The 26,458-nt window shown below is 40.1% G+C and overlaps 1 protein-coding gene across 2 annotated transcripts in view; it reads right to left on the reverse strand.

Moving 5' to 3' along the window:
- LOC131078958 (1,4-dihydroxy-2-naphthoyl-CoA synthase, peroxisomal) overlaps nt 1-26,458 on the reverse strand; it is a 311,267-nt gene that overhangs the window by 215,782 nt on the left and 69,027 nt on the right. For both annotated transcript variants that reach the window (XM_058016811.2, XM_058016812.2), the window contains exon 3: nt 5,664-5,765. In XM_058016811.2, coding sequence (XP_057872794.1) covers nt 5,664-5,765 — 102 coding nt within the window. The remainder of the gene's footprint in view (nt 1-5,663; nt 5,766-26,458) is intronic.

The raw sequence follows: 26,458 nt of genomic DNA on the forward strand, positions 1-26,458 counted from the left end.
CACATAATCCATTGCAGATCGCTCGATATTCCTTGAACACTTCTGTGAGAGCCAAAGCAATGGAAATTGAACATCAGGAGATTAAGTTGAAGAAGTTCATAGAAAGGAAGGATTTTGATTACCGAGGGATGAAGGACAAAATCAAGAGGGCCTTCACCCATGTCCATCATCGGGAGGATATCTGGATTGATCTCTGCACTGAAGATGAAATCAAGAGAATGGACTACATTAGGCTCACCTTGGAGCAAATTGTTGATCTTGATTTAACCCGGATTCCAAAAGGCATGGTAGATGATGGTAAAATCCTTGACCCAGAATATATAGAGCAAAGAGTTGTTGAAACCCCTCTTCCTTCTCCTCAATAGTCAAAGAAGGAATGTGACTCTATCTTTGACCCCTTCTCGCAAACACCAATGCTTGGCTGAAGAACAATAATGTCAAGACTATCAAGATCTAAGGTTGAGCAGAAGTTGATTCAGCTGGACCTGTTGGGCGAAAGTATGAGGTCAAGATTAAGTCTAAAGAAGGTGCTTCCTCTTCTGGCACAAGAGTCAAATTGAGGGTCAGCAAAGCTTTGGTTATTCCTCCACCAGAAGTGTCACTAAAAGGAAAGGAAAAGCCAGAAGTGCAAATACAAGTCATTGATGCTGACAATGATACCCATGAGGATAATACAGTAGGATCACATCCTTCTATTGGCTCGGATTCTCCTCATTCAGCCCTTCCTCAATTATCGTTGGATGTACCCATGTCTCCAATTGATACAGATGTGGATTCTTTCTCTACCGTTCATGTGGAACCTATGGAACCAAACATATTTGCTTGTGATAGCATAGAAGTACCTGTTGATACCTCTCATGGTGGCTTAGAGAATGTCTTCAATGTGAATCCCTCGTATGCCATCTTGTCTAGTGTTTCTTTCCTTGAGGTTGATACTTCTACCATGAGTTTTGATAAGTTCATGACAAAAGCAAGCCATGATTTGTCATCCGAACAAATGCTTGTTGTAGTCCAGACAAAAGCTCCTCCTAGAGTGACAGTTGTGGTACAAGTTGAGCCTGTTTCTTCAAAAACCACAGTCACTATCACAGGTGTGAACTCATTAGAACTAACCCCTTGGTTGAGTTCGATCATACCTAAAAGGAAAAAGCAAGAGGTCTCTCCAGACATTTGATTTTCAGCAGCTCAAAAAACCTAAGCCAAAGGCTAGTAAGAAAGCTAAGACAGTTTCACGAGTGGTGGTAGATAGCAACAAAATGAAATATGCGAAGGCGGCAGAGCCTCTAGTTGAGAAACCGCCAAAAGAGATGCAGGTGTTAGATTACAGGCTCACCAGGATAGAACTTGGGAAGAAGACACATACTTTTTGCAGATGCATTTTGTTCTCAACAAGTTACATGTAATGTCGGAAGTCATGTTTACAAGTGAATTGTCGCTTGTAATTTTGTAAAATGTAATTACATGTAAATAAATTACAAGTGGGTATAGCAATAGAATTGTAATTTGAATAAGTCATAGTTAGTTAGTTAGTTGTGGAAAAAGTCTTAGTTAGTTAGACTTCTCCCACATTTTCCTCTCAGCCCCTCTCCTATATATACACAAGGGTGCTCTACGTAATTTTTCATCTTTTTGGCAAGCAAAAAGAAACTTTGCAGAATTTTGCACTCATAGAGACTTTGAGCTTTATAGTTGTAAATTGTTTTCTCTCAAGTAATATCAAAGAGTTCGGAATTTCAAACTGTGTTGAAGCCATATTTTGTGCCCTTTGTGTTCTTATGTCATATTGGAACATTCCTTTGTACTTGCTTGAGATTGTGGAAAGTTGTTAAGAAGAGCTTCACTCTAAATATCTGCAGACTTTGTGCTGCAAATACTGAAGGTGGAATTAGTTTAGTTTGTTGTTAGAAGTTGAGAAGAGTTGCAAGACTTTGTGCTTGTAGTAATTACCATCTAAAGTGACTTGAAGGTGCCACATACTTGCAGACTTTGTGCTGCCATATGTTGCACGTTGTTCTTATTGTATCATTCTGAAAAGAGTAGATAGGATTTCAGAAACTCAAGACTTTGTGCTAGTTTGTTGTTTTCCCATTCCAAAGGAAGTGACGGAAGTCTTTATGCTTTCAGGAAACTTCATTTCCTCTCTTGGTTTTAATTTAAATTGTTTTTATTATTCCTTCAAAGTTGTTTCTTTTCTGTGAAGAGGAAAGAACATAATCTTTTCTGAAACAAGAGGAAAGGTTGTTGTCCCACCCATATTAGATTAGATTAGTTTTAGTTATGTGTTAGAAAAGGGGGAGCCTTCCCTAAATTAGAAGAGTTTATACTCACGTGTTGTGGTTGAAACCACAATTTTGCACATCCTCATGGGTGTATGAAATTTTCAACCAACAGTCTTAATCCCTCTTAATGTAACAAGGACTAGCAAAAACTCTAAAATACTTAACTGAGGCTGCCTTACCTTTCCATAGTTCATATGGGTGTTATGTTATATTTTGCTCTAATCAGCCCTCTATTCTAAATATAAACAGCAGTATGGATTGCCTCTCTCCAAATGAATCATTCACCTTAGACTCAGTCATCATGCTACGAGCCATTTCTTTGACTGATTTATTCTTCCTCTCAACAACACCATTTTGTTGAGGTGTCCTAGCAGTTGAAAACTGTCTCTTTATACCATGTTTTTCACAAAACTTTATGAACTCATTAGATGTGAACTCTCTTCCATTGTCTCAACATAAACATTTGATTTTCAGAACTTTCTCATTTTCTACTAAGACTTTAAAAGCCTTGAACTTCTCAAGTGCCTCTGATTTCTCCTTCAAAAATGTAACCCAAGTCATACGTGAAAATCATCAATTAAGAGCATAAAATACTTCACCTTGCAAACTTGTGGTTCTTGTAGGTCCACACAAATCAGTGTGAATCAGCTCAAGAAGTTCTGTGCTAGAAAAATCTTTTGACTTGGAGCTCTTCCTTGTTTGTTTGCCAAGTTGACACTCTTTAGTCTTTACACACCATGTCTGAAGGTTTAGTAAGTTGTGGCATATCTTTGACAACTTCCTTTCTGCTGCTCTGAATAAGACTATCAAAGTTCATGTGTCCCAATCTCCTATGCCATAGCCAAGTTTCATCCAGCTAACTCAAACAACATTTTTCACTCTTGATATCATCAAGAATGAACAGATTGTTAGCTGCCCTACTTGCATCAGCAATATGTTTACCATCTTTACTAATTTCACAACAATTTGAATTAAAAACTAAGCTATGTCCTTGATCACATAACTGACTTACACTTAGCAAATTGTGTTTTAGTCCTTCTATATATAAAACATTTTCAGCTTTTGTCTCACCATCATTCCAAACAAGTATGCCTTTACCTACCACTTTGGTTGATAAGTTACCACCAAATCTTACCTTGCCTCCATTTGTCTTTTTGAGAATCAAAAACTTACTTTTATCTCCAATCATATGCCTAGAGCAACCACTGTCAATATACCATGTCCTTTTCATTCTGCACAAAAAGGGATGTTTGCACAATCAAAGATTTTTCTATAACTTCTTTCTCCTTCTTTCTCCTTCTTTCTCCAAACCTTAGTAGCCTCCTTTGCTTTGTCCTTTTTCTCAACCTTTTTTATTCTGATTAGAGAAATCTACAATACCACTTTTGCAAGTTTTTGCAATGTGACCAAAGTTATTACACTTATAACACATAACATTGTAATTCTTCAAAGGACCAAAAGAGTTCCTATTCATAAGTCTGAAATCATTTCTTGCAAACACTCTACAATTGATTGTCTTGTGTCCAAAATAATTGCAATTATAACAATAACCATAAAAGAAAGAATTGTTAAACCCAGTCATATGAGCTTGTCTTGCGATAGGAAGCCTTTTAACGCATTATTTCAAACATGTGAAAGTGAATCCTTTGTGTTGTTATCATTGTTCTTCTAATGTTCTTCATTTGTAGACTTGGAAATTTGACCCTCTTCAAGGCCAACTCCACCTTTATTAGTAGACTGTTTTTGTGAGTTAATAATCTTGTCCAAAAACATGTATCTTTTCTGATCTATTTTCTCATGATTCAGCTGTGTCAAAGATTTGTCCACCTTCCTAAGAGAAACAACTTCAGCTTCAAGTTTCACATAGTTTTCTTCTTTAAGCTTGAGCCGACACCTAATTTCTTCTTCAATTCTCTTTGCATCTTCAATCCGAATCTTCAAATCAATTATCAATTTTTCTGCATCCTCTAAGGCTTTAGATGTCTTGTTCTTTTCTTCATTTCCTTCTAGTAGTAGCAACTTCAAGTTCTGATTTTTCTTTTTAAGCCTCTTGATTTCACTTAGAGCACTTATTAGCTCTTGTTCAAAATCCACTTCTCCTTCTCCATCATCAAAATAATCTTCATCTTCTTGATTTTCAGTGTTAGTTTCTTCTAGGGCCATGAATAAAATCTCATCATTTAAGGATTCCTCATCACCATCATCCGATGAACAACTTTCCTCCTTAGAATAGAGACTCCTTTTGAGATTTTGAGTCTTCTTTTCATTTCCCATGTATTTCTTTTCGTTGAACTTACACTTCTTTTTGTAGCTACTGTCCTCACTTCTCTCATATGGACATTTGGCTGCAAAATGCCCTATCTTGCCATAGTTGAAACACTTAAAAGGCAGCTTGCCTTTATATTTACCAGAACCCTTCTTTAACTTTCTTACAAAGTGTGCCTCTTCAAAATCGGATTCAACATCAAAACTATCACTAGATACATGTTCTTTTTCTTTTCCTTTCTTCAAAGCTTTGAAGGCTGCCTCCCTTTTGAATGAAGAATTAGAGTTTGTTCTGGCTGTTAAAAGTCCATGAAGCTTATCAACAATCATCTTGTCAAGATCAGCCATCTCTTCAATTGCTGAAACTTTTGCATCAAATCTCAAAGGTAAAGACCTTAGAATTTTCTGAACTACACGTAGGCCTTGAAGAGAGTTTACAACTTCATCAACTCGCAAAAAATAAGCAGCAACATTCTCTTGTTATTTCCAACTACTTTGTGCACTAAACTGTTGTTCTCTGTTTTTAGCCAATAGGAAGGTGTTGATGTTGTGAGAAACCCATATAATAATAATTAGGGTTGATTTATGTATATTTTGTCTATAGTTTGGTGTCTAGGGTCAATTTACCTTAGTGTTTAGATCTACTTTGTGCCTAAAATGCTGCTCTGTTTTTTTAGCCAATAGGAAGGTGTTGATGTTGTGAGAAACCCATGTTATAATACTTAGTGTTGATATGTGTATATTTTGTCTATAGTTTGGTGTCTACAGTCGATTTAGCTTAGTGATTAGATTTGGTTTAAATTTCAGGAAGCTTCCCCACACAATTTGAAGATATGATATCCTCACACATTATTTTGTTTTGTGTTGTCTTGCAAAAGACAAATTAAAATGCTATCATTATGAAAGATTAAAAATATATATTTTATACTAACATAAAATTTAATGCTCAAATCCAAAAGACATCAAGATTATAATTCTACATCAATATCCCCCAATTATTAAAATCAAATAGTATAATAAAAACCTCACTAATTAGGTCATTCAATGAAAGAAAGAAACAATATTAAGTTTGAACCATATATTAAATACATTTCCATTTTAGAACTCAGAATTTCATACCTGTACATCTAAAACATTCAGCCGCCCAAAGCTATCTTTATCAGCATAGCCATCAGGTCCTCGCAGTGATTGATCCCCACCACTACAAAATGCATCATTACCCTGCCATTTGAGGAAGAAAACAAAATAAAAATATCTACAATTATTTCATAATTTCAAAATTTTGAGGACAAACTAAGGAGAGAAAAATATGAAGCTTTAAAGCCTGTCTCATCTTATTAGACCTAATGTACATCAGAATTTTAGGAAAAAAAGCAATTTTAGGTTTGTTGGCATCAAGCTGACTTCTCTCGCAACAAAATTGTCTTATTCACCATTTTTCTCCATAATATGAGGAAGAATACTGCCACTTACACTTCAAAAAATGTCAATTGCTTGTGTGTATGTCCTTTCATTACTATTTTTTATTTTCTTTTTGTCAGGTCAGTTCATGTGTCCTTGATTGGAAGAGATCGTCACAAGTCAGATAGTAAGGCATAAAATAGTTACAAGTTCAAAACATTTCTTAGTCCTCAGCATGTCATGTTTGGTAATAACACCATGAAAGGTCAAATTTGATGTTAGAAAGGTCATGATGATGTCATGTGGTTTATAGAGACCTTTGTTGAAACTTTTTAATGTTTATTATATTGTTGATGATGTATTGTAAATTTGTAAACATGCTAGAGACATAACATTTCTCCCTTTGGAAAGACTTATTGCCATCAATGTGTGTGTGTGTGTGCGTGTGTATGTCTGTGCGCTTATGTCTGTGTCTTTTGCTGTGTCTGTGTCTGTGTCTGTGTCTGTATCCATTTGTGAGTGTGTATGCATGTTTGATTGTGTGTGTATGTTTCATTTTGTGCATGAATGTTTTTGTCTTTATGTGTGTGCTTTTGCATTTTTCTGTGGATTTTCGTCTTTGTATTTGTGAGTGTGAGTGTGAGTGTGCCTCTGTGAATGTGCACCTGTGTGTATTCTAATTATGGTGGTCAGCCAGTGGACCATGAAAATAAGATTCCATGTTTGGAAAAATATAATCATCATCCATGTGAAATATGCATAATACAAATCATGGGTCAAGCTTCAAGTTATGAAGATGCTGACATCAAGGTGTCTTTTACTGGGGACTTTGTTTCATGTTGATGCTCTTATCGTTTTCGCCTATATTCTCCTTTCCATGATATTTATGGACTCTTGATCAAGTCATGTTCAGTCCAAGTCAAATTCATCCTCCATAAATCTCTGTAGCATTAACAGTCAATCCTGTAGCTTAGCTTGAATCACAATTATCTAACTCTAAACAGGAAAATCTCTTAGACCATTCTTCCTTGGCATTGGATGAACATCCCAAGCTTGATAAAGCTATTTTCTTTAGTCATTGCTTTGGTCTTCAAGTAAATGGAAAGTTCCCCCAGAGGGTAGAGATATCTCTCCATATTTTATATCACTTCTACGTTCATTGAGTCACCTATAAAAATCCATGGAAAATAGGTACCAATAGCATTGCAATCACCACAAAGTCAGATTTTAGATTATAATTTCCATTTACAAATTCTTGTTCAATCAAAAATGCTTTCTATTCAACTTTGTTTTGTGGTTCTTAGCTGGAAAACTGGAATAGAGTTGGCCAAAATGATGGTCCCTTCTAGAATTGCTCTTATAATAAGTAAACACCTACACTGCTATTCAGACCACCAACTTTCTAGACTTCTGGTCTTCAATATATAGTGAGAAATCGAGAATCAGTCTTGTAGTGATCTCCCTACACCATCGTCCATGCCACAAACTTACAAGAGTTTTCGTTCTACAATGAGAATCACTCTTACAGTGACCTGCTTTCTAGTCAATTACTAAACATCACTATTATTGTAATTATCTAGCTTGGCCCAGTTCCCTAGAGCCTTGCTAACATATGAATCAGACTAGCTGAGGAGGATGTCAGTTCGTTGGTGCTTCACTGAATGCATGTAAGTTAGAAGAACTAAGGTGTTTTTGCATAGCCAATTTTGATGCAGTTTGCATGTGCCTGGTCTTATCCCACCAGTATTGTAAGAACCCACACCTGGTGGACTCTAACCAACCACAATTTTCTGCCTTTGTTTGATTTTTCAATGTATTCAGTGTTTGGGTTTTGCTTGAGTTTTCAATGATGTTTCACCAAGGAATAAAGAAAGTGCAAATAACATATGCCAATGATCAAATATGATTGGTATGCTGATAGTACTATGAAGGCTGGAAAATAAATCCATAATATCCTTTACAAGGAACAAGTGACTTTAATACAGATTTGTCTTTTACATTTCATGAAATTATGAGTTCATACCGGAAGTATGCAAATCTGAACCCTTAACAGCAATGACTAGAACAACAATTATTTCGTGGATTTTCTGAGTGAAGGCATGACTGTCACAAACTAGATTAACCCAGAATTTGAACAGCACTTAAAAGACTCAGTCTAGAACATTATTTACACACAGCCATGGTAAGATAGCACCCAGAAATGTACACAGCAGTAATTCTGGACTTATTTCAGTCAATAATAGGCATGGTAACAAAAGGTAAATACCAGTTTATGATCTCCAACTGTGATTATGTGGTAACAACAGATTATAATTGCAGAATAAAAGATTTCTCATGATATTTAGAAGCTACAACAGATCAGAAATAAGCTACAGAATCTCTGAAACAGAGCGTCCATAACATGATCAAACTGGTCTTCAACCTTGCATTCATTCTGATTAGTAATAATGGCACTAATTCGATAGTATGATATCCTTAGAACTTACACAACAATCATTGAACATTTACCAAATTGATTACAAGTCTGAAACAAATTAAAGTAAGCAAACAGGGTGCATTGAGAACCTGATTTAATCCGCTAGGACTGGAGAATAACACCCAGAACTCCAATGCAGGTCAGAAAAGAGACTTTACATGGGAAAGAGTAAAACTCAAGCATCTCACTTTAACAATCACTGTAGCGTTTCACTATTCACGAGTTACTGTAGCACGGCACTATTCACGCGGGTACTATTCACGCGATTACTGTAGCAGTGGATGAAAAAACTTGCAATCTGCTCTTAAAACCTTGAATAATTTGTTGATAATCTCTCCCAACAAGATTGATATAACTCCATGTGCCAAAGAAGGATGATTCACAACCAACTATAAATGTTCTTCAACAATAAACTTCAAACCCTTGTAGAAAACTTCACCAATTTGCACAAATGAAAGAACTGAAGTATTCTTTCCCACAACTGCAATAATTCAGGTGTTATTTCACACCTTCAAAATTGCTATCAATAGGAAGTTTTCGTTTCCTATGATCAAAGAAGAAAATTGCGAAAGCCCTAGGCTCCACAATAAAAATCAATCAAAATACTATTCATCAACTGGATGCGGAGAATGAACTCTTGCCTTTCCTTTTATTCTTTCCTTAAGAGAGCTCAAACACCTTCCTGGCCAATGTGGGATAAAAGATTTATTCCCACATTAAATTATTCACTTAACGCACTTTATTATATTAAAGTGACTTTATTATTATAAAGTTACTTTAGAACTTTATAATAATATTAAAATATTAAATAAATCACTTAAGTCACGTAAACTTTAATATCTCTTGATGTACTTGTCTGATTGCTAAGCCGTCTGAGCCAGGAGTCGACTCTCCCTGTTCTCCATGTGATTGGATCCCTGTCTAAAAATAGAAACCCTGAATAGTGACTTACTATAAATAGTAAGTATGTGGAACTGAGTCTAGAAATAGCTGCAAAGGCCCAATCAAGGTCGACACTGCCAATAAGCTCTGCTCAGGTGTCTTTCTATTAATAGGAACCCTGACTCTCCCAAAATAGTAACTTACTATAAATAGTAAGTGTGCCAATCTGAGTCAAAAAACATGTGCAAAGGCCAAAACCTGAATCCAGCTGAAGAGTAATGTCTCTAATCACCAAGTAACTGCCACACGAGGCCCCCTATCAATAATTGTTAGCCTACGAGGGTCAAATGATAGGCTAATTCTTACAAACTCTGATGCTCGCAAAATGGGGACATCACAAGTATCCAATCTCATGCTTGTAAATCTATTTAACCTACTAATATAAAGTGTATATCAAACATTTCTGTAATTTATCCTTTATGTTCTGCTCTGACCTTCTGCTGTTCATGTAAGGATATATCAGTTGGTATCAGTGTATTGATACTCACCAAGAACCCGGATAGACTCACGAATTCAGGTCTGAGGGACCCTCCACAAAGACTGCAAACCCAAATTGCAGAAGAGTGTGTTGAAACTCGCCAAGGCACAGACAGACTCACAAGTACAGATCAGAAGCATCCTCAGAAAAGTCTGCTGACTGAAATTGCAGAATCTGCAAGTCTAGGCACTGGACATGCAAGTCCTGTACCTGGACTTGCCAAATCTGTATGTCTGACAATTTACCAAAAATTTCCTCATCTACCCTAAAATGCAATAAACACTTCAAGCTCAAACAACTCATATGACCATTTTGAGCTTATTTTTACTTGCCCACTTGCATTCAAACTATTTTCACCCCCATTTACTCTACTCAAATTTTCATTCTTTCTGAAAAGGAGCTGAAACTACTTGCGCAAAGAGCTGATAGGATTGGATTAAACATGGCTGTGTGTAAACAGGTAGTTGATATTAAGAGTTGGATTTAGGTTACACGTCAATTTTCAACTCCAAGTACCAAGTTAAGGTAAATTGAAACTCTTCAAATTTTCTCTCATTCTTTTTTCTTTCCATTTTACAATTGGATTCAGTATTAAACATTTTAAATTCAAAAAAAATTGAAAATTCTATATATTTTTTTCTTTTTTGAAATTTTTTCCCTGCATTTTTGTTAGCTTTGTTGCTTATACTTTTAATTAACCACAATGGAAAGATCCTTCTTGGAAGCATGGCAGGGTGGACACAAAGAAATTTTATTTTTATTTTATTTTTTTGCAAATATTGTGGTGTAAAATTTCTAGGAGGCATTAATCACCTCAAATACCTCAATATGATGGTTCCTTGTGCCAAAAATGTGACAGTCCAATTGGAGTTCGAATTTGTAGTATAAGAAAACACTAAACCCATTTTTTTTAAAAGCAAGATCTTAGTGTTCAGCATAAATATCATTTGATTGTGTAAAATTCCCTACTAGGACTGATGGTGTATAGACGTACTTGCCCAGATTATACCAATATGTTTCATTCAATTTAACAGATAGCCTAGGAATTTAATTATAAACACCTATCTTCCCAGAATTAACTTCATAGTATTTATCGACAACTATTAAAAACATACAGTTGGGTATTCTATGGTGCACCTGTTAAACTGTTGGAGTAGACTGTGCTTCTTCCGTGACTGCTGACTGCTTGGGTGGCCTCCATGTATTCCCTGTGATCTTAACCGCAGATGACATTCCGTGTCAAATACTGTACATACTATGCTCCACGACGTCCCCTTTAGAGTGTTGAGTCCCATCCACGGCACCCGCTATGCATTCCCGATGAATTGCGACTGCTCCTTAATTGCATCGCTCTCTAATATGTTAACCTGCAAGGCACAAGTGTATTATCCCACACGAACAGGGAACTGTTGATTATGCTATACCCAATATCGGGAGGTCTTCCGGAAATGAAAGGAGTATTGTATCATTCCCGCACCCGAAGGAATGGATGGAAGTGGCAAGCGTTCTGAATACCTCTCTTTTGTCTTCCGCCTCCCTATTATATTTGATGATAGTTTTACTTGCCAGTTGCTTTGCCGACATTCCCGAATGAAGTTCCGCACGCAATACTCTTACAATCGGGTTCCTGTAGATTGCGGCAATGCACCGATGACGTGATCCATCCCGATGAAAGTCTGAGGGGTTCCAAGTTTCTGCCTAAATCATGATGCTTCAAAGTTCCAATAGGCCAGACACCCCCTGGCGAAAGGAATAGTGCAATATATTTCACGTCACGCAGACGAGCAAATGTTTCCTCCAAACAATGTTATATTTTTCCTCCCTTCTATTGCAGATGCCCATTTCTTTTATTACCACCGAAGTGGTTATAAGTCCCGTAATAGTTACGGCTAGTTACACTTAAGTAGCAAATATGTAATTAAAAGATGTAATTAAAAGAATATGCCTTTGTAAATATTAATCATTTATATATATGAATGGGAAGTTCATATAAAGTAATTAATATTTTTATATCTTCGTTAATCACGTACAAGGGGACATGACAGTCTCCCCTGCCTCGTGTTGCTTGCCCTCAAGCAACTCCAAAACTGTCTCATTTTCCCAGGTAGCATCGTCCTAAGGCAAGTTTTTCCATTTGATGAGATATTCCCTGACAGTTCTGTTCCGCAGTTGCCTGTCCCGTGTTTCCAAAATTACCTCTGGGATCATTTCAAGCTTCCCTTCATCATTCAGAGGGGGTAAATCTTCGGACACTAACACCTGCTGCCCCAGAGCTTTCTTGAGACAAGATACATGAAATACATTGTGTATCTTGCTATCCACTGGTAAATCAAGTTCATAGGCAATTGTACCAACCTTCCGGTCTACCCAATAGGGACCATAAAACCGTGGTTTTAATTTTTTAGACCCACTACGTTTGAGAGAAGATTGCCAATAAGGTTGCAGCCTGAGAAATACCAAATCGCCTACTTCGAAATGGCGTTCAACTCTTTTTTTATCTGCATAGATTTTTTGTTGATTCTGAGCACATTGCAAATTCTCCTTAAGAACTGACAAAATATCTTGGCTTTCTTGAAGCCAATCACGAGTTTTAGGTACATTTCTCTGTTCAAAAGCAAGGTCAAGAAAGGAGAGTATATCATACCCATATAATGCTTTGAAAGGAGACATACCAATTGACATATGAAAAGTAGTATTGTAACAATATTCTCCTAAATATAACCAATGAACCCAAGCCTTCTGATGACCGGCGACATAGTTACGAAGATAACCTTCAATCCATTTGTTCACTATCTTCGTCTGTCCATCGGTTTGCGGATGATAGCTGGTGCTATAATTCAACTCTGTACCTGTTAATCTGAAAAGCTCTCCCCAAAATATGCTCAAAAATTTGCTATCTCTATCACTAATTATAGTCTTCGGTAAACCATGTAATCGGAAAACCTCTCTGAAGAATAACTCTGCAATCTGAACTGCTGTAAACTCTGTAGTGATAGAAAAGAAATGCGCAAATTTAGTTAATCTATCAACCACGACAAAATTACAATTTTTACCATGGGATTTCGGTAAACCTGTGATGAAATCCATTGATATACTTTCCCATTTCTGATCTGGTATAGGTAGTGGCTGTAATAAACCTGCCGGATAGGTTTGCTCTGCTTTATTTTGCTGGCAAGTGGTGCATTCCTTGACATAACGTAGAACATCGTTTTTTAATCCTTTCCACGTGAACCTCTCTCTTACTTGACGATACGTTTTGAAGTATCTAGGATGCCCTGCCAAAGGAATATCATGCATAGATTGGAGAATTTTGTCTTTCAACTTCGATCCTGAAGTTAAATAGATCATGTCCTTGTAATAAATAACATCATTAACAATTTTATATTTATCATCCTGTATATTACCATCTAGCAAATCACATGCAAAAGAATCCTTTGAATATTCGGTCAACAATAAAGATTTCCAATCAGCTGTTACGACAAATAATGCGTTGATTTCAGGCCTTCTAGATAACGCATCCGCAACAACATTATTTTTACCCTTTACATATTCAATCTCAAAGTCATAAGCTTGAATCTTACTGATCCATTTCTGTTGACTGTCATTTAAATCTTTTTGACCCAAGAAATATCTTAGACTATTATGGTCAATTTTCACCACAAATCTACTACCAACCAAATACTGTCTAAATTTTGTCAATGCATGCATGATTGCCAACATTTCTTTATCATAGATGGAATATAATTTCTCAAGTTTATTAAGTTTCCTACGTTCATAAACTATAGGATGTTTGTTTTGCATTAAAACTGCCCCTATTCCATCACCAGAAGCATCACATTCCAACACAAAAGGCTGACTAAAATCTGGAAGAGCGAGCACTGGACAAGAACTCATTACCTCTTTAAGTTTCTCAAATACTCGTTGAGATTCCTCAGTCCATCTGAATGCCCCCTTTTTAGTAAGATCTGTCAAGGGTGCCCCCTTTTTGGTAAGATCTGTCAAACTGTAAAAAACCTTTGACAAACCTCCTGTAATAACTGCATAAACCAAAGAATCCCCTCAATTCTGTAAGGTTCCATGGCGGCGGCCACTCCAAAATGGCTCTTATCTTCTCTTGATGAACTTGTACCCCTGTTGCACTGATCATATGCCCTAAATACAAAATTTTAGTCATTCCAAATTCACATTTAGATGCCTTTGCATACAATGATTGTGATTCCATAATACCAAGAATTATGTTAATATGTTTCAAATGCTCTTCCCAAATTTTGCTATAAATCAATATATCATCAAAGAATACTAGCAAAAAATTCCTTAACTGTTTGTTAAAAATATGATTCATACAGGATTGAAATGTTGCCGGAGCATTTGTGAGACCAAACGGCATAACCAAGAATTCATAATGACCATAATGACAATGGAAAGCAATTTTATGAATGTCTTGTTCTCTTAACTTAATCTGATGATACCCTGATCGCAAATCAATTTTAGATAAATAGATAGCACCATGCAATTCATCTAGCAATTCATCAATTCGAGGAATTGGATATCTGTTTTTGATTGTTTTCTTGTTAAGAGCTCTGTAATCAATACACATTCGAAGAGTTCCATCCTCCTTTTTGACCAACACTACAGAGGATGCAAAAGGACAAGAACTAGGTCTAATGTGCCCCATATCCAATAATTCCTTAATTGCTTTTTCTATTTCATCCCTGAATGTTTTAGGATGTCTATAAGGGGTAGTAATCACTGGTTTAGCACCTTCTTCTAATTCAATAGTATGTTCAAAACCTCTATCAGGTGGGACTCCTGGAGGAATATCACTAAAAACCAAATGATGTGAACCTAATACTGTTAACAAATCATCTTGATAAGATTTAGATTCAGAGCCTGATACCTTGTTGGAGATTAAACATTGTGCTGACCATGCCACCTCTCCATGTCTAAAAATAGCCTCCATTCTTTTAGCACTAACGATCATGGGGCCACTGTTGGACATTCCACGAAGGACTACCTTCTTATCATCAATTTTAAAAGAGAATTCCATTCTTTTAAAACTTTGTGTATATTCATCTAACGTTTCCATCCATTGTATGCCCAAGACAACATTAGTGTCAGCCAAATCAATCACATAGAAATCATCAGTAACGGTGTAATTTCCAAGAGTAATATTCAATTTAGGAACTTTATGAGTGCTAGACAAATTAGTTCCACTTGCTAACATCAAATCCTTCATGTTTTTCAGTCTGTAAACCATGTTTTTCCACAAGTGTTGCATCTATAAAATTATGTGTAGAACCACTATCAAGCATAACAATTACACGCTGTCCATTCAAAACTCCTCTAACTCTAAAAATATTATAATGTGGGGTTCCTGCCACGGATGCTATTACTCCTCTTTGTTTGGTACCAGTTTCTGACTCAGTGTTCTGGGGTGCTCGTTCTATGTTAGGATCAACATTCTCTTCATCGTCACTGTCAAACATAAGCTCAATATAATGAATTTTTCCCTTCCCTAAACATCTGTGTCTAGGCTGCCATGCTTCCCTACAACTAAAACATAGTTTTTTCCTTCTGAGCTCTTCTCTTTCCTCTTTATCTAACCTGTTTTTAGGGAAATCATCTTTGTTGTAAGGTTGTTTGTCTTTTTCTAGTTTAGGGGGTCCTTTGTTAAAAGATTTTCCTTTTGAAGATGGTTCCAATTCTCTTGCTCTTTTGATAGCTGTTTGTAAAGTAAGGGGGTTTAAGGATTTAACCCACCCTTTGAGGGAATCAGACAATCCATCTATAAATATCACAATCTTATGTCTTTCTGAAATTTCAGTCACTAAGACAGCCAATTTTTCAAATTCAAAGATATATTGTTCAACAGTTCCAATTTGCTTAAGCTGAGTCAATTCTTTAAGATGTAATTCGGGATCTTTAGAATCAAATCTATCAATAAGTTTCTCAGTGAACTCGACATAAGTACCTATCAAATTATGACCCAAGGTTATTTGTCGATGATGCCACCATTCATGTGCTACACTGTCAAGATGTAACGCAGCATATTTAATTGCCTCTTCTTCCATCATAGGGTTTAATTGGAAGTATGTATCTAACTTTTGCACCCAAGCCCATGCACTTGTCTTACCTAAACCATCAAAATAAGGAATGGACATTTTTCCAATTTTTCTTTGTAATTCACTGTTATTCCCTCACTGTCCTCTTGGCCTATGTTTCATTCTGACATCTAAATATTCTCTAAATGTCATTGATGATCGGAATTCTTCACCGGAAACTAACCAGTCCTGATGTATTTCTTCCTGTATTTCTCTTATTGTAGGTTCATTTTCAGGTGTCTGGTTTCTAGCAGTAAAAGTAGGCATAAATGGTCTAGTTGTTCCTGTTCTTTCTGGCTGATTATTAACTGATTGTTCATCTCTGCCCCCATTGTTTCCCCCATTATTTTGATGTTGATTATTCTGTCGTCCATTATTTTGGTGCTGATTAATATTATTAGTCATCAACTGGGTCATCAAATTGGTCATTCTGTTAATATTATCCTGCATATCTTGCTGACTCCTGATCAGTGCAGCCAATAGATCCCTATTGTTATCCGGGTCTCCCATGTTGGTCTCAAAAATAAATTCCTCGTCTGTTTTTGTATGGCTAGCCTCAATTTCAAATGGAATAGATGAACTATTTTGCACTGAAGGAGAGTTTGTAAATCTGTTTTGATGGGCCCTAGTATTTCGGAAGTTATAATTTCCCCGGTGCATACTCAATTGTACAGTAAATTTTCATGAAGTCTCAATACCCTACAAGCTAGCAAGATACAAAAAGCTCTGATACCACTGTAAAATTCCCTACTAGGACTGATGGTGCATAGACGTACTTGCCCAGATTATACCAATATGTTTCATTCAATTTAACAGATTGCCTAGGAATTTAATTATAAACACCTGTCTTCCCAGAATTAACTTCATAGTATTTATCGACAACTATTAAAAGCATACAGTTGGGTATTCTATGGTGCACCTGTTAAATTGATGGAGTAGACTGTGCTTCTTCCATGACTGCTGACTGCTTGGGTGGCCTCCATGTATTCCCTGTGATCTTAACCGCAGATGACATTCTGTGTCAAATACTGTACATACTATGCTCCACGACATCCCCTTTAGCGTGTTGAGTCCCATCCACGGCACCCGCTATGCATTCCCAATGAATTGCGACTGCTCCTTAATTGCATCGCTCTCTAATATGTTAACCCGCAAGGCACATCCAGTGTATTATCCCACACGAACAGGGAACTGTTGATTACGCTATACCCGATATCGGGAGGTCTTCCGGAAATGAAAGGAGTATTGTATCATTCCCGCACCCGAAGGAATGGATGGAGGTGGCAAGCGTTCTGAATACCTCTCTTTTGTCTTCTGCCTCCCTGTTATATTTGATGATAGTTTTACTTGCCAGTTGCTTTGCCGACATTTCTGAATGAAGTTCCGCATGCAATACTCTTACAGTCGGGTTCCTGTAGATTGCGGCAATGCACCGATGACATGATCCATCCCGGTGAAAGTCTGAGGGGTTCCAAACTTGCAGACAAGCTCCACCGTAAAGTTTCTGCCTAAATCATGATGCTTCAAAGTTCCAATAGGCCAGACACCCGCTAGCGAAAGGAATAGCGCAATATATTTGACGTCACGCAGACAAGCAAATGTTTCCTCCAAACAATGTTATATTTTTCCTCCCTTCTATTGCAAATGCCCATTTCTTTTATTACCACCGAAGTGGTTATAAGTCCCATAATAGTTATGGCTAGTTACGCTTAAGTAGCAAATATGTAATTAAAAGATGTAATTAAAAGAATATGCCTTTGTAAATATTAATCATTTATATAAATGAATGGGAAATTCATATAAAGTAATTAATATTTTTATATCTTCGTTAATCGTGTACAAGGGTGTTAGTAGCCTAAGTGGTTCAGGTGGTAGCATAGGGAACATCAATATACAATGTACAATACCAAAGCATAGCAATTCATTAGCATGGAACCAATAACACACAACACAGTATACCAAGATAGATTCGTGTAACACAGGTGTATATCATATTTCTCTCCAAATCCAATGTCCCCACAATGTGCTACAAGTTTACAATATAAAGAGTTCGCAGTTGGTTAGGCCATCAACCGTCCGGCAACTAACTACCCGCGGATATAACTTAATACTATTATTTTCTATTAAAGCATCAAAAAGCCTTATTTACTAATTAACTGGCTTACATAATCCCCCCCAAAACTTGTTCCTCTTCCAGGCGAACACTATAGCAAAATAACAAGAAATATCTACTTAGAGGGACAAGAGGACATCCCTGTTCCCGTAGTGGTCCGTTCTTGGAGTATCTTCAGGTGCCTCTCAGCAATAAGTTGCTTCTCTCGAGTGGCTTTCAGAAGCCTGAGTGCATCCATTCGGTCCTTCTCAGAGGCAGCCAACTTCCGTTCTGTTTCACGTCGCGTGGTTCTCTCTTGAACCATTTCTTGCTCCATAGCCTGGATCATTTCTTTCAGCTCACTCTCTTGCTGAAGGGATAAGGTATGGACTCCTTCCATTCTGTTCGCTTTCCAGGTCATCCTTTGGAGCTGTAAGAATGTAGCGCGGAAAGTCTGTTCTATGGAAGTGAGAGCTCTCATTACTTTCTGATTACCTCCTGTATGCCCACTAAGGATCTGTGGTACTCCCCATTCTGCTACTATCTCTGGAGTTTCCGTGTCGGGCCAACCTTGGTTCCTAATTTTCTCTGAGAACTCCCTCTCGCAACCTTCTGTCATAAATGCCAGTAGTGCTTCCATTGCTCTTACTATAGCAAGCATATCAGATCCTCGAGAATGGTCTATCATCCTCTCCATGGCTGCCCTCATTACTTCCAACTCGGAAAGAAAATGTTGCGCAACTGGTTCCCACTCTTGGATCCCCTCTGCTGGTGAGGACGTACTGTGCCCTTTCCTGATTTCTTCAATCCTCTGGCTCTCCTCCTGCTAATCAGTCCCCAATGATGGTGAAGGAGGTGGAACCTCTATGTCCATCTGGAATCTGGCTAGCAAGTTGTCTGCTTCTGTCTCCATGTCTGTTTCCTCAGTCCCCTTTCCTTTGTCTCCCTCCGGCTCTTCACAGTGTATTCCTCCTTCTGTATTTCCTACCTCCATGGTTGCAAGTGGATCAGTTATGGGTGCTACTACTAATGCAACAGCTCTAGCTACTTCTACGCCCCTGGTTGTGCTTATATGGAGGGTGTGGGCCCCCGCGTGTCCCCTCAAGTCTACTAACTGAGATGGGGTCCCTGTGACCCCAATTACCAATTGTGCCATGATGGGAATCTGTGTTGGTTCGAAGAGTACCTTTTTCCTTACTCCCCATCCTGGTACGGCTGGTATTCCCCCCATACTGCTTTCTGTCCCTACCTGCCGCAACCCTCCTATGTGTCCTCCTTCCTGTTCCATGCCCATTGGCTCCATCCTGAATTTTCCTTCATCTTCTTCTGAAGATAATATGTATGTTTCTTCTTCCCCTGTCTCTACCTCTTCCTCGGAATTGTTGTCTTCTTCTCCTCCATCTTCTAAGCTCCCTGCCGGTTCTTGCCTTGCTTTTTTCCTCGGTGTTGTCTCTGTGGTTACTGCAAAAGTGTCCAGGTGTAGCCAATAATGCATGGCTGGCTTGTAGGGCTCCACCCGACTTGAGGCCACAAATCCTCCTCTATTTTCCAACGCCACTTGAGTTCTCAATGCTTCCAAGAAGAGGGCAATGAGGTGATGGGGCACGTATAGGGTCTTGTGTTTGAGGAGCATGGCTTCCTTCACACGGCTGGAAAGGACGCGGCCCCAGTTATAAATTTTGCCATTACTCAATCCATGCATGAGGCGTAGCATCCATATTGCAACATCGGATGCTCGGCTTGCTGCTGTTAGCTTACTCTTTATGATATCTAGGACACATCTCCATTCTGGTGAGGTGAGATAAGATTTCTTCAAGCCCCTTCTATTGCTATTCTGCCATAAACTGTTCCATTGCTCTTTTGTGAGTGCGTTGCCGCAAATGTGTTCCAAGAGCCACTTCTTTTCTTCTGTAGGCATTCTTGCTGATGGTTTCATAGCTGAATCACCACTACTGGGAATGCCGAAAACCTTGCTGAATTCTTTGGGTGCATAAGAAATGACCACTATCTATCCCAAATAGTCAATTACTGATCTATGCCTGTCCTGCTCATACCCATGGACCATGGCATGCAATATAGGCTCAAATTCTTTTAGGTTGAAGATGGGCATGAAAATGATTTTGTCAACTTCTGCTTTCTTCAATGAACTCTTTAGGGGGTGGTCCTCCTCATTGTTTTCCCACCACTTCCTGCACTTGCTTCCAAGCACTCCTTCAAATGTGACATTCTCTACATTCACCTGTCCCGATGCCCGCTCTTGGCTTTTCTTGCCGGTTCCTGGCATGGCCATTGCTTGCTTGTTAGAAGTGCTAGCTTTGTAATTTATGTCATAACTTCCCCTTCTAGGTTTGCCATGACTCCCTTTCACCATCTTGTGCGTGTATGGTGCTATACCCGAGGGCTGTGGGCCTATATTCTGTGGTTGGGGCTGAGGTGTTGTGTATTTTAGGTGCCGCGTGATCGGTAGCCTATTTCCCGAGGGTTATGTATGTCGTGGCCGAATTCCGCCACCCCTCCGTCTGCTGATTGTGTACGCTGGTGGTTGCGTGCTTTTTTTCCTACGTGCCGCCCCCTTTGCGCTGCTGCTCTGTGTTGTGCCGCTGGTGCTGTGTCCCCATCCCACACCCCAGCTTCCTTCTACGCTGCATACGCCTACCTTCGCCCCCTTTGCGTTGCTGCTCTGTGTTGTGCCGCTGGTGCTGTGTCCCCGTCCCACGCCCCAGCTCCCTTCTGCATTGCGTACGCCTACCTTCGCACTGCGTACGCCCTCCTCCCCACTGCGTACGCTGGCCTCCACTACGCGTACGCCTTCCTCCCCGCTGCGTACCCTGGCCTCCACTCCGCGTACGCCTTCCTCCCTGCTGGCCTCCACTCCGCGTACCTCCCTGCTGCGTATGCTCTTCCTCCTGCCGCGTCTGCCCCCTTCACTCTGCTGCGTGCTCTCTCCTCCTCGCTGCGTGCTTTCTCTTCCACCCTGCGTACGCCCACCCCGCGTACACCCACGGTGCGTGCAATGTGTCTTTCGTGTGTGGCCGCTTTTGCTCCGCTTTCTGCCCACGTCCTTGTTGTGCATACGGTGGTATGAGTCTCCTTGCTTGCCTTCTTATGTTTTTCTTTTGCTATTATTTTTAATGTTTTGGTTTTATTTTTTGATATTTTGCCTTGGTCTTTTATTTTTAAATATTTTTGCCTTGCGTTTTTTCTTATTCTTTTTCTCTCTCCGTCCTCTTCTCTCTTTATTTTTTCTTTGCTCCACTTTATTTCTGTTTGGAAATTGGCTATTTTATTTTTTTTGATCACCATCATTTTGTCCTTGTGGCCCCCTATGGGTTCCACCATTTTAATGGCCACCATATTAATGGCTATGGACTCCCTTTCTTTGTAGATTTTTAATTTTGATCCATTTACTGGATCTTTGATGGGGCTGTCATCCAAGTTGGACAATTTAATAGCTCCATTTTTTCCCACCTCCCTTACTTTGTATGGCCCTAGCCATCGAAGTCGAAATTTACCTGGTCGGAGTTCATTCCGGCCATTGTACTTGAGTACCAGCTGTCCTGGCGAGAACTTCATCCGCCTTAGATGTTTATCATGCCAAGCTTTTCTTCTGTTTTTAGCTACTTCTATGGCCCATTGTGCCATTAAGCGGCGCTCATCTAATTTTTGTAAGGTCATAAGTCGTTCCTTTAGGCTTTCCTCATCCCCCCATCTGTTCTACACTGCTATCCGCAAGGTTGGTACAGTGTATTCTACTAGCATCACTGCCTCCTATCCATACATAAGCTGAAAGGGAGTGTGTGTGGTTGTCGCTTTGTACGTTGTCCGATAGGCCCACAGTACTGCTGGTAATCGCTCTTGACAATCTCCTTGCTCTACTCCACACGTCTTGTAGAGAATAGATACTAGTACTTTGTTGGTGGACTCCACTTGGCCATTCGCCCTGGGATAGTATGGGCTAGACAATGTGTGGAAAATCTTGAATTCTGTTGTCATATTGCGTATCACTTGATTGACAAAGTGTACCCCCCTATCACTCGTGAGTTGCAGGGATATCCCGAACCGGGTCACAATGTGTTCATAGAGGAACTTGGCAGTGCTCAAGGCTGTGTTCTCGGGTAAAGCTCTGGCTTCCGCCCACTTAGTGAGGTATTCTGTAGCCACCACAATGTAGTGGCATCTATGCACTTTGCTTGTCCTCATAGGTCCTACGAAATCCAGTCCCCATCTTTCGAACAATTCCTGTGGTTGGGACGGGAACAACGGCATGAAGTCTCGTTTGAGTGGCTTACCTACCCTTTGGCACGTGTCGCACCTAGTCACCCATTCCCTCGCATCTACATAAAGTGTAGGCCACCAGAGCCCTGCTAGCAAAATTTTTCGTGTCGTGGTATCCGGCCCCATATGTCCTCTTGCTAGTCCTTCGTGAGATTCTCTTAGGACTCCAGGAATTTCTTCCTCTAGGACACATCTTCGCAAGATACTGTCCGGCCCTAGTTTATATAGGAGCCCTTGGATCAATTGGAACGTGGTACTTTTTAGTGCGAGCTTCCTTCTCTCACTTGGGCTCATGTCACCTGGAAATGTTGCTGTAGAAAGATACTGCCCGAGTTTCTCGTACCAGGAAGGTAACACGACTATCTTGAATAAATGGCCATCGGGGAAATCTTCGCTCACTCCTCCTTCCCCTGGCTCCCCGGATTTTATTCTAGACAGGCGATCAGCCATTACGTGACTTTTCCCTGGTCGCACCACGACATTGAAAGTAAATTCCTGAAGCAAAATCAACCATTGGCTTACCCGTCCTTGAATAACCGGTTTGTTCACCAGGTACATAAGTGCTTGGTGATCCACGAAAAATGTGAATGGTGTGGCTAAAAGATAATGGCGGAACTTTTGTACTACATATACCATTCCCAAGGCTTCCCTTTCAGTGGTGCTATAATTTCTTTCTGCTTTTGACAGTAACCTACTAGCAAAATATATTGGGTGGTCTAAGCTTGAGGATCCGGGTTGCGTTAAGATGGCTCCAATTGCAAAGTTAGAAGTGTCCACATGTACATGAAATTTATTCTCCCAATTTGGGTATGCCAAAATAGGTGCACTTACCAATCTGGTTTTGAGTTCTTGGAAGGCTTCGTTTTGTTCCTTGGAAGGCTTCGTTCTGTTCCTTGTCCCACACAAATGGTTCCCCTTTCCTTGTTAGGCGTTCCAGTGGAAGGGACACTTCTGCAAATCCTTTAATGAACCGTCGGTAGTACCCAACATGGCCAAGGAAGGATTTGATCCCCGTAACATCTGTTGGGCTATCCATGTCGAGAATAACTCTGATCTTATCTGGGTCTGTTTTTAACCCTGCCTTACAAACTATGTGGCCGAGTAATCTCCCCTGTGGCACTAGGAACCTACATTTCTTGGGATTGAGTGCCAGTCTTGCTCATCGACACCGGTCCATGCATTCCCCCAGTATCCTCAAATGGTTTTCCTTATCACTATATATTGACTAGTCGTCCAAGAAGGCCTTGAAGTTCCCAGTGGCCATTTTGTCAAAGATGTGGAGTATGATCCTCTGGAAAGTGACTGGGGCGTTGCATAGCCCAAATGGCATACGGTTGTACGCAAAAACTCCATCTTCCACAATAAATGTGGTTTTGAGTTTGTCCTCCTCCGCGATGTTGATCTGGTTATAGCCGGAAAAGCCGTCCATGAAGGAGTAAATCTCATGCCCTGCTACCTCTTCGAGGATACTATCAGTAAACGGTATCGGAAACGGGTCCTTAATGGTTACAGCATTTAAGCTTCTGAAGTCCACGCAAATGCGGATCTGGTTTCCTTCCTTTTTCAGGGAAATAACAATGGGGGAAACCCATTCACTAGTTTGCACTCGGAAGATGATCCCAGCGTCTAGCATTTTTTCTATTTCTTCTTGTACCTTGGCCGCATAGTTCTTATTCATGCAATAGGGGCGTTTCCGTACAGGCCTTGCCCCTTCCATCAAAGGTATTCGATGTACGCATAGTTCCGAGGGTACTCCCTTCAGATCTTTATAAGTCCAGGCGAACACATCTTTATACTCCAAGAATATCTTAAATGCCGCCGCCTTTAGTACAGGGTCCCAATCACCTCCAACCATTATTACTCTTGGGTCCTTTTCATCTCCCAAGTTGGTGCTCTGAACCTTTGGTTCCTCATATTGTACCACTTCTTTCTCAAATTGGTGTGTCGGTGTGCTGTCTACTTCTGCCCCTCCTTCCTCGTATTCTGCAAATTGTGGCGGGTAGGTGTCATCGTTTCCTAACTCGATGATTTCCAATACATTGCACTCTAGTTGGAAGATCTCGTAGTCTTCCATCTGTTAGTGGAATAGTCCACTGAGAGAACTCGTTTCATCTTCTGAGCAATTACCGAGGCGAAGCACCCCTTCTCCATTGGGCTCTATCTCACCTTTTTCCCTCACGGTATCCTCCTCCAAGTCAGAATCTGAGGCCATTTCTTGACTCACCTGCTGGTTTCGCAGGTCAATGACATATTTGTTTCCCTCACTTTCAATGGAAAGGGTATTTTTCTTCCAGTTGTGGTCTGCTTTGGCCGTGACAAGCCATCCTCTTCCCAAAAGTGCATCATATCCCTTCCACTCCAATGATATGACCATGAAATCTAAAAAGAAGTGTTGTGTCCCGATAGTTACCTTTTGGCCCATAAGCGTGCCCAATGGTTTGATGCCATGCTAATCGGCTCCTACGAGGTGGAAGGCTGGCGGCCAGAGTGTCAGCTTCCCCAAGGTTTTCCATGTCTCCTCAGGTAGCACGTTTATAGCAGACCCACCGTCTACGATGGTGTTAGTAAGCCTGAACCCGAGAATCTCCATTTCTACTACGGCTGGTGTCCTACCTACCCCTACTGTCATCAACATAGGGTCATTAGTCTCCTTTGAGTGGTTCCTTTCTTCCATTTCCTCCCTGTGGTTCGGCGTCTTCCCCTCCTTCCTGGTCTCCTCCACTTGGTTTATAGCTATCCGTAGTTGTGGTAGTGTTTGCAACAGATCCACTATGCGGACCGGCACGGTGGTTTGCAGTAGTTGTTTCATTATGGTTGTTTCGGAGTCGGTTCGTATGGTGTTAGTGGTTTTGTGGGGTGTTGGCTTTCTCCATTCCTCACTCATTTCCCTTTCTACTTCTCTCTGTGCCTCTTTTCATCTTCCCTTCTCTGTGCCTGGGTCAAGGTATAGTAGTTTCCTTGTATGAGATCAGGTAATGGCTAGTACTTCTGGGCACCGTGCATCTGGTTCTGGCCGTACTACCTCCAACATGTTCACGCCTTTCTGCCTTGGACATTCCGTATCTTCATGATTGTCGGGCCCACACCATTTGCAGAGTAGCCCTCCTTGCCCAGCACCACTCTGGCAGTCGCGTGCAAAATGGCCCCATTCATTACATCGTCGACATTGTATCATTGGTCTTCCTTTTGCATCGTATTGGATGCGACCCCATGGTGTATTATTATTGCTGTTGTTGTTACTCCCCCTCCGGCTGTTCCTATAGCCACCTGGTGACGCATCTGAGTTTGTGTTCTTGGTGGGTGTAGTGGGTGGTGTTGCCTGCTCTTGAGCATATAGTACCTGGGCACTCCTTGCCTTCAAGTTGTAGGGGCATTCCTTAATAGCATGCCCCAACACTTGGCAGATGTCACAAAAAGCTTTCTTTGGACAATTGGTTTTTGTGTGTCCCTCCAGTTTGCACTCTATGCACCAGAGGTCTCTGCCCTCCCTACTTTCTTCCTTTTGTGTCCGCATTTCCCGCATCATTCGTCTCATATACTTCCGGAGTGCTTGTATCATATGTGACTCCTCCTCACTCTCCTGATCACTACTATCTTCATCGCTTGTGCGCTTCTTGCCCTTTGGTGTCTTGTTCTCGCTTTCAATATCCATGGCTCTATTGTATGCCTCCATGAAAGTAGATGGGGGTACTACCTTCATCTTTTTCCGCAGTGATGGTTGCAGACCCTCAATAAACCATCGCTTCTTTAACCCGTCGACCAGGGTATTATCCATCTTGCCAATTAATTCTTTTAGTTTGTGGTAGTAGGACCGTACCGTCTCACTCTTGCCCTGTTTGGTGTTGTATATTTCTGCGACGATCTCATCATCATCCCGCAGTAGCCGAAACTCCTCCTCAAATGCCTTAGCAAGTCTTTTCCAGGTATCCTTTGAAGTGATGGGTAGGTCCGTGTACCAGTCAATGGCAATACCACAGAGGGTGGCTGGAAATGCTTTCAGCCAGTTATCCTCATCATCCTCGCCATTGGCCTGCCATATGGTGACACAAGTTTTACAATGGCGAGCGAGATCCTCCGATCCTAGTCCATTGAATCTGGGGAGTTTCTGTTTTTCGGAGTTATGTGCCATCTTCCTCGTACTCCCCGAGT

This window comes from Cryptomeria japonica, chromosome 10, assembly GCF_030272615.1.
Source record: "Cryptomeria japonica chromosome 10, Sugi_1.0, whole genome shotgun sequence".
Lineage (NCBI taxonomy): Eukaryota > Viridiplantae > Streptophyta > Pinopsida > Cupressales > Cupressaceae > Cryptomeria > Cryptomeria japonica.